The 14,785-nt window shown below is 42.7% G+C and overlaps 1 protein-coding gene across 1 annotated transcript in view; it reads right to left on the bottom strand.

The window, feature by feature from the left end:
- Positions 1-14,785, bottom strand: part of IQGAP1 (IQ motif containing GTPase activating protein 1) — a 94,536-nt gene that overhangs the window by 50,235 nt on the left and 29,516 nt on the right. Inside the window, exons 2-4 of the mRNA XM_014549616.1 lie at positions 10,027-10,183; positions 8,115-8,192; positions 2,571-2,647 (exon numbers count right to left, since the gene is read on the bottom strand). Of these exons, the coding sequence (XP_014405102.1) occupies positions 2,571-2,647; positions 8,115-8,192; positions 10,027-10,183 (312 nt within the window). The remainder of the gene's footprint in view (positions 1-2,570; positions 2,648-8,114; positions 8,193-10,026; positions 10,184-14,785) is intronic.

Raw genomic sequence — 14,785 nt, 5'->3', positions numbered from 1 at the left:
GCCAAGACAAACATAAAGTCATCTGATAAAGGGCAAGTACCACTTCCCTTGTACAGTTATTTATAGGGCAGAGAGTCTCCCCTTGAGCTGGAGGAGGGGCAGGAAAACTTGCTATAATGTATGATTGGGACGAATTTATTGTTTACTGACTATATACGCGAGGCATCTAAGTGCTACAGACACAAAGATAAGGAAAGAATAAAGGAAACAGTTCTTGCCCCCAAGGAGTCCACAAAAAACAAGTGACATATAAGAACGAATAACCAGCGTACAATGTAACAAGCACTAGACTTGAAGGAAGAGGTTTCTACAAAGTAATGCTAGAGGAGCACAAAGCAAGGAAGTAGCTAATTCTGCCTGAAAGATAACAAGTTTTAAAAAAATGTATCAAAAAATGTATCTGAGGTGTTAGGGGGAGAAGGGCAGTCTGGCAAAGGCACAGCATGGCACTGGGGTAGGAAGACAAGCGCACAGCTACAGAGGAGGGAATGGGTGCGGGTGAGCCTGGAACGGAGCCATCCAATATTTTATGGAGGGTCTGATATAGGCAGGGCTGTTCTGGAAAGACAGCTCTGGTGGCAGATGGACCAGGAGGAAAGAGCCTACGGAGGGAACCTTCTAGAAAGGAGGTTAATGCCGTGGTCCACAGAAGAGATTCCCTAGTCCTGAGGGATAGTCTTTCTTTTGTGGGTTTCACACTTTTGTGGGTTCTGGTGATAATCAACATCTGGCACATGTTTGATCTCAATGAAGGCAACAGGCTACTTATTATACAATGTCAATATTATACATACAGTCATGTAAATATAAGTAACATGAAGCACGCATACAGCATGCTACATAAAATGAGCAGCCTGAGCAAGAACTCTCACACGCATGTCCCATCACCTTCTCCTTTAGTCCCACAGCCATCGTGTAAATGGGGACCACTCTGAAATACTATAAGCACCTACTCCCATCCCATCCTAAACCCACCTCCATATACATTGTCTCTTCCTTCCAATTTTGTACTTTGTTGATTCTAAGTCATCTTCCAAATCTATATATATAAAAACTTAATACACAAATTGTCCCCTCGGGAGTTCGACCGGGAGTTCGATTGCTTGCTATGACATGCGCTAACCACCAGGAGGCAGCACAGAATGAAGGAAGGCCCCGGCCGGCAGCCAGAAGGCCCCCCGATCAGCCCTGATCACCAGCCAGGCCTAGGGACCCTACCTATGCATGAATTTCGTGCACTGGGCTTCTAGTTTACTATTAAATGGTGAAAAAAATTTTTCTTTGTTTCAGTTCCTATTTATTTCTTTGGCATAAAATTTATTTAGTGAACAAATGGCTTGGTGAGGACCTAAATAACTAAATAAATTATAAATCAACCATTTGATATTTCCTGGTATTATTTGAAGATGTTGACAAAATTTGATTGTACTACTAAAGAGCATCAAGACATAGTTTATTTTGTAATTCAGCTTATCAGCTTGAAACAAAGTGATAAACAATAAAAGTTTCAAATGTATATATTTTTTGTAATTTTTGAGAGATTTTAATTAAAAAGGGACTGCATCCAGTGGGAAATGCATAGTTCACAGAAACCCAAGATCAATAATGAAAGATTATACTATGTTTTCACACCAGTATTATCTTCTTTTATGGAAATAAATAATCCTTTCTCCCTGCCCCCTAGAAAAACACAGCTGTTTCTCACCATTTTGTTAAAATAATAGTATCCTATTCTACTTAAAAATTCTGAAGCTAATGCACAGCCTTTTTCATTACCCCATAGACAAAAAACTACATAGTCAATTCAGATGTTATTCCTAAACTGCTTTTTAAAATTGAGATATGACTGACATACAACATTATCAGTTTCAGGTATACAACATAATGATTTCATAGATATAATATTGAAATGATAGTTAACATCTGTCACCAAATATAGTTATAAATTTTTTTTCTTGTGATGAGAACTTAAGATCTATACTTTCTTAGCAACTTTCAAATATACAACACGGTATTATTAACTACTAGAGGCCCGGTGCATGAAATTCATGCACTCGGGGAGGGGGGGTGTCCCTCAGCCTGGCCTGCACCCTCTCACATCCCGGGAGCCCTCAGGGCTCAGGGGATGTCTAACTGATGGCTTAGGCCCGCTACCTGTGGGCCTAATCCATCAGTTGGACATCCTTAGCGCTGCCACAGAGGTGGGAGAGGCTCCTGCCACCGCAGCTGCACTCAGCAGCCGTGAGCCCGGCTTCTGGCTGAGCGGCGCTCCCCCTGTGGGAGCACACTGACCACCAGGAGGCAGCCCCTGCATTGAGCGTCTGCCCCCTGGTGGTCAGTGTGCGTCATAGCAACTGGTCATTCTGCCGTTCAATTTGCTTATTAGCCTTTTATTATATAGGATAGACACTACACTGCACATTACATCAGCAGGCCTCAATTATTCTATATCTGGAAGTTTGTACCTTTTGACCACTTTTACTCATTTCACCCATCCCTCAACCCCCACCTCTGGCAACCACTGATCCGTTCTCTGTGCACTGCTTATTTTACCAAGAAAATCTGATTACCTGAGTGCATGGATACAATAGATACATCGAGGCATGTTCTTTCGGTCATAGATATCTGTGGTTTCTGGGTAAAAAATCTGAGGAGAAATAAAAGCAGTAGAGTAAGTATCCATCCGCTGGATTTCTTTTGATCACTCACCAATCATCAATAACACAAATAAAATGTCGGACAGTTAGCAAACATTGTTGGCATTCAGCAAATTACTTCATTAGGGTGAAGAGACATTTCACTATAAGTAGTGCAAGGAATAAAATGCTACAATACGGAATGAAAAACACTATTTGAATAAACCTTATTTGGTCAACCCACTGAATGTCCCTGGGTATGTGAAAGTGACTTATGCACTACAGACTCAGTCATGGGCAAATCAATCCCAAGTTCTAGTCCAGTTTACAACACTGGCTTTGCTTTGAGACAGCATAGAGGGACCTTGGAGAGCATCATGCTAAGTGAAATAAGTCAGTCAGAGAAAGACAAGTATCACATGATCTCACTCATATGTGGAATAGGGGGCCTGTGGGGCGTGGGGGGAAGAGGTGGCATATGTAATACTTTCAATAAAGAATTATTTAAAATAATAAATAAAACACTGGCTTTGAAGGATTGTAATCTTCCTGGTTACTATCTGCCATGCCTAGACTGGGTAGGAATCCCACAGAACATTTACTAAGTGCTTCCGTCTGTGCAAACCACTACATTTAGACACTGAAAAAACTATCAAACATTACACTATATCGTACTGCTTGGGGGAAGTGGGAAGACACTGAGATGAAGGAGCTAGAATAGAGGGTGTACAGTATGGGACTGTGGGTGATGGGTGGTTTTCCTTGGCAGTACTTAGCACAATCAATCAATCACTTGTGCTATCATCTGCTTGACTCCTCCACCAGCCCATAAGCCACATGACGGCAGGGACCCGCTCCGGGCTGCTCACTGCTGTATCTTCGATGCCAAGCCCAGTGCCAAGTTCATGGAAGGAGCTCTATACTTAACGCATTTGTGAATGAGGTGGAATAGGAACAGAGTAGCTTTAGAGTGTGAATAGCCTTGAAGTTCAAAACCTATTCTCATGGTAATGAGACACCACACACGACTCAACCTGTAATCTAGGGGGGAAGGATTGGAGAAGTGAAAGGCTGAATTATAAGGTGATTAGAAGAATTCTGACAAGGCAGTGGGAGATGCTACAGCACTAGGTATCTATTACAGCACTTAATACATTGTGTTCAATTCTTCGTTTTATTGTTGTTGTTTTTGTTTTTGTTTTTTTAATATATTTTATTGATGTTTTTATGATAGAAACATCAATGATGAGAGAGAATCATTGATCAGCTGCCTCCTGCATGTTCCCCACTGGGGATGGAGCCTGCAACCCAGGCATATGCCCTTGACCAGAATCGAACCCGGGACCTTCCAGTCTGCAGGCCGACGCTCTATCCACTGAGCCAAATAGGCCAGGGCCAATTCTTTGTTTTGATGCTTGTCCCATAATCATCCTGCCTCTCCACTGGAAAGAACTGCCCCCATCCCCACACCCCACACCCGAGAAATGGGATGTATCAGAATCATCCTTTTTGATAATTTTTCCAGCTCCACGTGCTCACTTCCCAAGATTGGGATGTCCTCCCCTGAAAGGTGAAAATCCCAGTCGCCATGAGCCAACCTCCCCGAAAACAGCAGAGAATACAGTTCAGAAACAGGAAAGTAAGGTTGGGTAGGTAGGACGGAATCAGATTGTGAGGCCCTGGAGAGTCAGGCAAGTCTGAACCTGATACGCAGGCCACAGAGAAGTCCTCACTTTGGAGCCAAAGAGTGAAAATGGAGCCTCAGAGCCCCGGGAAGATCTGACTGGAGACAAGACACAGGATGCAGCGAATGGCGGGGAGATGGAAGCTCAGGAGGCCGCTGGCAGGCTGTGCCAGCAGATCAAAGAGGCGCTTCCACTAAAGGAGGGAGGCTGGGGCAATCACTGCATGTAGGAGGCCAAGGGGACGCCAAGGTTTGGAGCCCGGGTAACTGGGAAAATGATAACAAGGTCCCATTCATTACAGAGGAGGGGATGTCCACGTGCCGGAAAAGGGAGGTTTAGGTTTCAGACGTGAGAAATCTTAGGTGCTAGAAAGCTATCCGAGGAGAAATGTCCACTTGAAGATACCGTGTTTATCTTACAGCAAAGAGTCTTCAAAATAACTGAAACCGCCCCGCCGGTGTGGCTCAGTGGTTGAGTGTCGACCTATCAACCAGAAGGTCACAGTTCGATTCCTGGTCAGGCCACCTGCCCGGGTTGTGGGCTCGATCCCCAGTGTGGGGCATGCAGGAGGCAGCTGATCAATGATTATCTCTCATCATTGATGTTTCTATCTCCTCTCTCTCCCTCTCCCTTCTTCTCTGAAATCAATAAAAAAATATTTTAACAATAATAAAAATAACTGAACCCATGAAAATGAGAGAAAGTAGCTAAAATAAGGACTGCATCGTAAGGAATGCCCACTAGTAGGATATGGAAGATAGAATAGTTGAAGAAAACAGAGGACTAGTTGGCAGATTAAAAACAATTTAAAAAAATCAAACTCAAAATAACAAAAGTATTTCATAGAGGAGGTGGCCAATAGTACCAACCATAATAAACAGTCAAGAAGGATAAGAACCAAAAATTTATCACAGTAAGTTTCTATAATTAACCTATATTGTACCATATAAAGAGATCAGGCCCTAACCTGTTTGGCTCAGTGGATAGAGCATCAGCCTGCGGACTCAAGGGTCCCAGGTTTGATTCTGGTCAAGGGCATGTACCTTGGTTGCGGGCACATCCCCAGTAGGAGGTGTGCAGGAGGCAGCTGATTGATGTTTCTCTCTCATCGATGTTTCTACTCTCTATCCCTCTCCCTTCCTCTCTGTAAGAAATCAATAAAATATATTTTAAAAAAAAAGAGAGATCAGGAAAGACATCCCAATAAATACTAAATATGTACTGTTGATCATATATCATATGTTATACCACGGCCAACAATACATGTTCAGGCTGAGTGTCTTCTGTCTACATTACTCAGAGTCTTCTGGACCTAAATCATGAAGGGTAGACATTTCAAAACTGACAGCCCGGAAAGCCCTGCTGTCCTGGAAAGCCTTTGAGTTTCTATGTTTGTTGTCATTGTGGTCCAGGACAACGCACTATTGTTAGTAAACAAAAAGGTAATAAAAACCAATCATTAAAAAGGCATCTTAGCCCGGCCAGCATGGCTCAGTGGGTAGAGCATCAGCCTGCCGACCGAAGGGTCCCGGGTTCGATTCCGGTCAAGGGCACGTACCTAGTTTGCAGGCTCCTCCAGGCCTGGGCCCTGGTCAGGGCTCGTGCAAGAGGCAACCAATCGATGTGTTTCTCTCACATCGGTGTTTCTCTCTGTCTTTCCCTCTCTCTTCCACTCTCCCTAAAAATCAATGAAGGAATATCCTCGAGAGAGGATTAACCCCCCCCTCCCCAAAAAATACAACAAAAAAGCATTTTATAATAAGAATACTATTCCTACCGGAACCGGTTTGGCTCAGTGGATAGAGCGTCGGCCTGCGGACTGAAAGGTCCCCGGTTCGATTCCGGTCAAGGGCATGTACCTTACATCCCCACTAGGACCCAGTATGGGGTGTGCAGGAGGCAGCTGATCGATGTTTCTCTCTCATCGATGTTTCTAACTCTCTATCTCTCTCCCTTCCTCTCTGTAAAAAATCAATAAAATATATTTTAAAAAAAAAAGACTAGTACTCCTAGCAACAGCAAATATTAACAAGGCTCTTAGTACCATTCAAAAGAGGTTAAGTCATCTTGCCCAATAGGCACACCACACAAAAAACAGGAACAGGAAGTTACAGGTGCACAGAAAGGCCAAGTAGCTGTCAAAATTTGACGTACTGCATTTCCTGACATTGTGGGGCCTAATTCTCAAACACACCAGTGCAAGGAAGACAGCTTCAGCACTCTGCTCTGAAAAAAAGAGGACGAAAACTTGTCTTCTGCGAAGACTCAGCTCTGGATTTAACTCAGTTCAACAGACAGACATGCAACAGTGAGTTCAGCACTGTGCTACACATTTACAATTGGCTGTAGGCACTTCTTAATACTCCACATCTCCCTTTTCCCCCCTTCACTTTTTGTTGTTGTTTACAAAAATTTAGCCTATAGAACAGTATAAAGAAAAAGAAAAACACAGCCCAGCCGGCGTGGCTCAGTGGTTGAGCATCGACCTAAGAACCAGGAAATTACGGTTCGGCATATGCCTGGGTTGCAGGCTCCGTCCCCAGTAGGGGACATGCAGGAGGCAGCCAATCAATGATTCTCTATCATCAATTAAAAGATATATATTTAAAAAAAAAAAAACCCTAATCCCATCACACAAAAAATGAAAACTGTATTTCCTAACAGATTTTTCCCAAGAACATTCACTTTATTTTTACACAAAAATAGTGATCTCATCTTAGCCAGAACATAAACTCTTATAACCTTAGCCTATTATGTTATTTTTCCACTTAGCACATCCCAGACAACTTCCTTTGTCAATACAGAGTAACGTCATCCTTTTTTATGGCTGCACTGGTCTCTGTCTGCATCACAATTAATTCCCTAGTGAAGGAACATGTGGTTTGCTATCAATTTTTTCTACCATAAGCAAGGCTGAAAAATCCTTACATATACATCTTTTTATGCTTGTCTGATTATGGTGGAGGGATAACTTCCTAGAAGAATTCTTAGGTCAAAGAATGGGGGTGGGGTAGTAGAGAAAGATGCCATGCCTGTAAGAATGATAATACAGCACAGCCTTTATGGGTTCTGGTGGGACGGGTAGCTAGAGATGGCAATTTCACTAAGAGCAGCACTAAACAGACTCCTGAGCAAACAGTCAAGGATGGCCCGGCCAGCATGGCTCAGTGGTTGATGAACCAGGAGTTCCCGGTTCGATTCCTGGTCAGGGCACATGCCAGGGTTTCCCACTCAATCCCCAGTGGGGTTCAGGCAGGAGGCAGCCAATCAATGATTCTCTCATCATTGATGTTTCAATCTCTCTCTTCCTCTTCCTTCCTCTCTGAAATCAATAAAAATATTTTTTTTAAAAATGACCCTTCAAACACCCTAAATTTGGTTATTCTGAAGCTGGAAGATAACATTTCTAAAATATTTCCTAAAGTCAAATTTTAATGAAACAACATTGTTAATAATAGTAATAATAAAAACCCACTGAATTATATACTTTAAAATTCATGTGGTGTCTGGCGGAATATCATGGTATGTGAATTTTGTAAGTTGACAATTTGATATAGTCAAAGTAAATGATATCACAGGGAATTTCTCTAACATGGGGTGAAGCAGGGATGAGGAATATAAAACAAAAAGAACAAAACTATTTTCTAAAAGAAACAGAAGAAAGAGATCTTAAGTACTTTTTTAAAAAATCACCACAGATTCCATTGAAAATAAAGAATACTTTCATAAGTAGAGTGAGAACCCTTATGCCAAGACAGAGCTGAGCCAGAACTATGACTATCACGTGAATTACCTTAGGCAAGCCAATCTCGTCCATGGCATTCAACCACTGAATCACATTATCCGTGTGCCGGAAGTGGAGGCCAGTCGCCTAGAACAAATAAAAGACCATTAGGCGGGGGAGAAGGGGGTCCTAATATAAGGTGACAGGAGAAGATCTGGCTTTGGGTGGTGGGCACACGGTGCACTATACAGATCTGGTAACATAGAAACCCTCACCTGAAACCTATATGTTCATGTTGACCAGTGCCACCCCAGTCAATTTAATAAATATTTTTTTTAATTTAAAAAATAGACACGTTGCCAATAGTGACACAATACTAAATAAAAACTCTCTTGCAAGTTTCCTTGACAAACTTTACAAGGTCCCCTTAAATTCAAGGTCTGTCTATAGCATTATGTTCACATTCCATTCCCAACAAGCCAGATCCACATCTCCGCTCCTCTCATTTAAAAACTCCGGAGAGGCCCAGCCGGTGTGGCTCAGTGGTTGAGTGTCGACCTATGAACCAGGAGGTCACAGTTCGATTTCAGGTCAGGGCACATGCCCGGGTTTCGGGCTCGATCCCCAGTGTGGGGTGTGTAGGAGGCAGCTGATCAATGATTCTCTTTCATCATTGATGTTTCTATCTCTCTCTCCCTCTCCCTTCCTCTCTAAAATCAATAAAAATATTTTTTTTTTAAAAAAAAGAAAAGATAAATTTCTGAGATCTTAATTTGGCTTTGGCTTAGGGTCTATACCTTCCTTGTTTCCCTTTAAATTTGAACATAAAAATCTCTTTTGATTGCATCTTCATCCTTAGCTCATTATTACAGTCAACTGCTCTTACATTCGCTGTTGGTTTTGCCATCTTCCACTATTTTATATGCATCCTTATTTCAAATAAGAACTCTGAGGAAGGCTCCCCACAGAAGCTCTTAGACGACTAATTTTGGTCCTTGTCAACTGAACTAAGCAGTCTTCTTTCTCAGGGCCATGGGCCACAGGAATCAAACCCTTTCACTTATCTCCATTTTCTGAAACTGGATCGCTTCCCACTTTACTTTGCACTCTAATATCACAGGTTGATCTTTTTTCCCTAAAGTTGTTAATACTTTCAATCAACCCTTTCACTTATCTCCATTTTCTGAAACTGGATCGCCTTCCCACTTTACCTTGAACTCTACTATCACAGGTTGATCTTTTTTCCCTAAAGTTGCTAATGCTTTCAATTTGCCAACAAATCTCAGGACTTGGTTAAAGTTAAAGTAGTTCCCCTAGTTACTTCCACTACCTTCTAAGAAATAAAAAATACATCAAGGCCCTAGCCAGTTTGGCTCAGTGGATAGAGCATCGGCCTATGGACCGAAGGGTCCCGGGGTCAAGGGCATGTTCCTTGGTTGCAGGCTCCTCCCCCACCCGGGGCCTTGGTTGGGGTGTGTGCAGGAGCCACCAATCAATGTGTTTCTCTCACATCGATATTTCTCTCTGTCTTTCCCTCTCTCTTCCACTCCCTCTAAAAAATCAATGGAAAAATATCCTCAGATGAGGATTAAAAAAAAAAAAATTTTCACAAGGGCCATGACGATACCCACCATCACAAGAAATGTATCAGAAATACAAACAGCTGAAGTTCTTCTACTACTATATCTTGTTCTCTCTGTCTTTCCCTCTCTCTAAAAATCAATGGAACAATATCCTCGGATGAGGATCAAAAAAAATTTTTTTTCATCAAGGACCATGATGAGACCCACCATTGCAAGAAATATATCAGAAATACAAACAGCTGAAGTTCTACTACTATATCTTCACTTTGCACTATTTTCTCCACTTTTGTTGGAACAAACACCCTTACACTCATTTCTCAGTAACTCGTACACAGGAGAAAGCATGCTAACCTCTCTCACGTTCACGGCCGTGTTAGTGCCACGCCGGGAGGACTCACCTTGTATCTGGTCTGCTCCCGGTCGTAGATTTTCTTCAGGGACACCACTTTGGGAGAGAAGAAGTTCCCGAGTTTGGCGAGGTAGACCCCGTTCCGAAGGCCCTCCTCCAGCTCCGTGGTGGGAGGCAGGTCTTCCCCCAGGCATGCTTCCATCCACCTGCACAGAGGGAGGGAGGACTTGAGACAAGGCAGGGAGGACTGAGCATTCCTCAGAGGATCAAGTTTAATTTCCATTCTCCTCGAGTGGGAGGCAGGTCTTCCCCCAGGCATGCTTCCATCCACCTGCACAGAGGGAGAGAGGACTTGAGACAAGGCAGGGAGGACTGAAGCATTCCTCAGAGGATCACGTTTAATTTCCATTCCCCTTGGAGAGGCTTAAGGTGAACATAAGCAACACTCCTTTACGATCCAAGTTCAGCGTCAACCAGGAGGTCACGGTTCGATTCCCGGTCAGGGCACATGCCTGGGTTGTGGGCTTGATCCCCAGTGGAGGGGCGTGCAGGAGGCAGCCGATCCATGATTCCCTCTCATCATTGATGTTTCTCTCTCCCTCTCCCTCTCCCTGACTATCTGAAAACAATAAAAAAAACATTTTTTTTAATAAAAGATCCAATTTCACAGGCCTTGTCCTGACCCAGTCAGATCTGAGGCAGGGAACTTGGAAAACTTCTGGAGCATGAATGCCACCTTCTTCTCTACCCTACTTTCCTCTCTGCGGCCCCAGAGCCAGCTGGCTCCCAGGTCCTGACTGTCCCATGCACCTCGGATCCGTTCCCTCAGTCCTTAGGTTACTCCTTAAGGACTCCTACGGAAAACCATTTGTAACCGAAGCCACCATCTCAACTGTTTTATTGCCGAAGTTCTCCTCTGAGTTTTAGCATTCAGAACCCACAGTGAATTTCTAGGTTCAAGGTTTTATGGTTGTTTGGGGTTGCCAAAATAGTCAGTTATCTTGGCTAAAACACTGAAGGTACCTCTCATGAAAGCAATAAAAATGAATTCTTCAGTGCTTTTCAGAGAAGGAGAAGAGGTTGTAAAGACGTAAGGAAAACTGTATTTTGTCCCTCGAACACTTCTCGAAAGATTTCAGGGAAGCCCAAGATACAACAAATCAGAGTTTAATTGCATATGTTTTCTACAAACAGAAAGGTGTGTAACTAAAAATCATTTAGACTGCAGGGGTCCTCAAACTACGGCCCGCGGGTCACATGCAAATACAAATATTGTATTTGTTCCCGTTTTGTTTTTTTAGTTCAAAATAAGATATGTGCAGTGTGCATACGAATTTGTTCATAGTTTTTTTTTTTAAACTATAGTCCGGCCCTCCAACGGTCTGAGGGACAGTGAACTGGCCCCCTGTTTAAAAAGTTTGAGGACCCCTGATTTAGAGCAATGATTTTAAACCTTTTTTTTTTGAGTCACAGAATCCTCTGAACAGCTAAGAAACACTATATGATCCCAAAAATCAGTGACGCCCTAGACCCGTGGTCGGCAAACTGCAGCTCGCGAGCCACCTGCGGCTCTTTGGCCCCTTGAGTATAGCTCTTCCTAAGCCTTAGGAGTACCCTAATTAAGTTAATCAAACCGGTTAGGACTATATAGTTTAAGTTTAAAAAATTTGGCTCTCAAAAGAAATTTCAATCGTTGTACTGTTGATATTTGGCTCTGTTGACTAATGAGTTTGCCGACCACTGCCCTAGACAGTTTGGCTCAGTGGATTTTTAAAAAATAATAAGGAAAAGCAACAATTTCCCGTATTTCTCAAGTTCTATCAAATAGTCACTCAACCTCATTTTCAAATCTGTTATACTTTTAAAGCAGCCAGCATACTGTCTGTCCAATACTCTTAAATAAAGACTGCCTGGATATATGAATGGGCGAGAGAATTTTCTGGTCATTCTCTCAATTCAATGATAATAAATAAAATTTCCTCTTCTGACTTTTCTTTCAGGTAGAATTTAAATGTCAGGGATGAGGAGGGGGAGAAGGGCTGGGGGTGGGGGTGGGGGCCCACCAGGAAACAAATGAGTTTTCCAGAAGAGATGCCAGAGTCACTAAATTAGATAGCAATTTGTAACAGTTACAAAATCCAAACTCTACTTCAGGAAGAGCCTAAAGACCACAGGACGATGGGGAAAACAGTGTAGGTTATTGGTACAGAAAACGGGTGTAGTCTCAGGACAAACCTCATACAGCCATCCCTCCAATATTTCACTGCTGAAAGGACACAGCAAACAGCTCCTGGCAACCCAGCCCTCGGGGGCAGTCTACCCCCTGTGATCTCATTGACAGGGACATCCTAGAACAGTGGTTCTCAACCTTCTGGCCCTTTAAATACAGTTCCTCATGTTGTGGTGACCCCCAACCATAAAATTATTTTCGTTGCTACTTCATAACTGTAGTGTTGCTACTGTTATGAATCGTCATGTAAATATCTGATATGCAGGATGGTCTTAGGCGACCCCTGTGAAAGGGTCGTTCGACCGCCAAAGGGGTTGCGACCCACAGGTTGAGAACCGCTGTTCTAGAACAACTCAGTGTGAGCCAGCAGCAGCTCTTTGCCATGTAACAGTATGAAGAAAAAATTACTTTTCTTCTCAAAATAAGGTGAACACACAGGGAAGACGATGAATAAGCAGCACAGTATGTGTTTTTGCCTTGAATCAGAGCCAGTTACCAAAGTTGTGTGGGCTTTCCTCTCCTCTGGGATTACTACTAGATTCATATCAGCCCCAGCCGGTTTGGGTCAATGGATAGAGAGTCGGCCTGGGAACGGAAGGGTTCTGGGTTCGATTCCGGTCAAGGGCACATGCCCAGGTTGTGGGCTCGGTCCCCAGTGAGGGTGGTGCAGGAGGCAGCTGATCAAAAATTCTCTTTCATCACTGATGTTTCTCTCTCTCCCCCTCTCCCTTCCTCTCTGAAATTAATAAAAATATATTTTAAAAAAATATATATCCAAGTAAAAGCAGGGACCATGCAACATCTCCCACAATCCTCTCTGTGCTTTCCCTAGTCTGACTGCTGTAAAACAGTCCGGATTAACAGCTACACCAGGACGTTTCCTGTAGTGACGCAGAACATCACTCAAGGGTCAGGCCAGAGGGAGAGAAGCCAAGTGTGATTTGGTGAAAGGGAGAGACAGTCAGAGAGCTAGGAGAGGTAGGCAACCAGGCAATCACCAGAAAGACAAGAAGTAACAAGTGTTGGGGAGGATGTGGAGAAAAGAGAACCGCTATGCACTATTGGTGGGACTGTAAATTGGTGCAGCCACTCAGAAGGCAAGAGGGAGGGTCTTCAAAAAAATTAAAAATAGAACTGTCATAGGACCCGGCCATCCCACTTCTGGGTATACAGTCAAAGGAAGTGAAACAAAATCTGGAGATCAAAGGTAGGTGTGAACTCCCCTCTTAATTGCAGCATTATTCACAACAGCCAAGATATGGAAGCAACCTAACTGTGCATCAACTTATGAATGGATAAAGGTGTGTGTGTGTGTGTGTGTGAAAATTAAAATATTCAGATATGAGAAAAAAGAAAATCCTGCCATTTGTGACAACATGGATGGAACTTGAGGGCATTATGCTAAGTAAAATAAGCCAGACAAAGACAAATATTGCATGGTATCTCTTCTATGTGCAATCTAAAAAACAACGCAAAAAAAAAAATCTCGTAGAAATAACAGAAAAGTGGTTCCAGGAATACGAGAAATAGGGACAGGTTGGTAGAAGAGTACAAACCTCAAATACATAACACATGGTGAGTACAGCTGAGAACACTGTGCTGTATAAGTGAAATCTGCTAAGAGAGTAGAATATAAATAAATGTTCTTACCAAAATAAATAAATATGTGAGGTGATGGATATGTTAATTAACTAGATGGTCCTTTTACAATGTGTACATATAACAAGTCATGACAATGTACTTAAAATGTCTTATAATTTTGTATGCTAATTATACCTCAAAGCGGAAATAAAAAATAAAATCATTGCCCTAACCGGTTTGGCTCAGTGGATAGAGCATCCTCCTGAGGACTGAAGGGTCCCAGGTTCAATTCCGGTCAAGGGCACATGCCTGGGTTGTGGGCTCCATCCCCAGTGGGGGCTGTGCGGGAGGCAGCCGATCAATGATTCTCTCTCATCATTGATGTTTCTGTCTCTCTCTCCCTCTCCCTTCCTCTCTGAAATCAATAAAAATATGTAAAATAAATAAATAAATAATAAGTCACTTACAAGCAAAGTTCTGAGAATGTCATACCAAGTGGTGATATGACATCAGCACACCCACCTGTGATCAGGATGCTCGGCCACAGCCACAGCCGCAACAAAACCCTTGTATTTCTCACAGTATTTCTCATAAGAGTTGAAGAAAACGGAGGGAAGAGTTCTGAGTCCTTCCTCTCAAAACAAGGGACAGAAACTTTCAACATTTTATCCTCCTCAATGGCTCATTTTCACTATAAGTAACACTAAAAATATAACCTCTAACCCCACATGGCAGATAGGAAGCTAAATGCTTCGCATGAATTATCTCACTTGATACTTGCAAAAAGCCATAAGGGAAGTAGCAATATTGTTCTTATCTTCCCGATACGGAAACCACGCGCTCCTAAAAGTAAAATAATCTCTCCAAAATTACCGAGCTTGTAAGTGGCTAAGCTCACTCTTTTTAAAATATATATATATTTTTTTATTTATTTCAGAGAGGAAGGGAGAGGGAGAGATAGAAACATCAATGATGAGAATCGCTGATCGGCTGCCTT

This window comes from Myotis brandtii, unplaced genomic scaffold (assembly GCF_000412655.1).
Source record: "Myotis brandtii unplaced genomic scaffold, ASM41265v1 scaffold561, whole genome shotgun sequence".
Lineage (NCBI taxonomy): Eukaryota > Metazoa > Chordata > Mammalia > Chiroptera > Vespertilionidae > Myotis > Myotis brandtii.
Note: the sequence above shows the minus strand (reverse complement) of the source record. Positions and strands in the feature narration are given on the sequence as shown.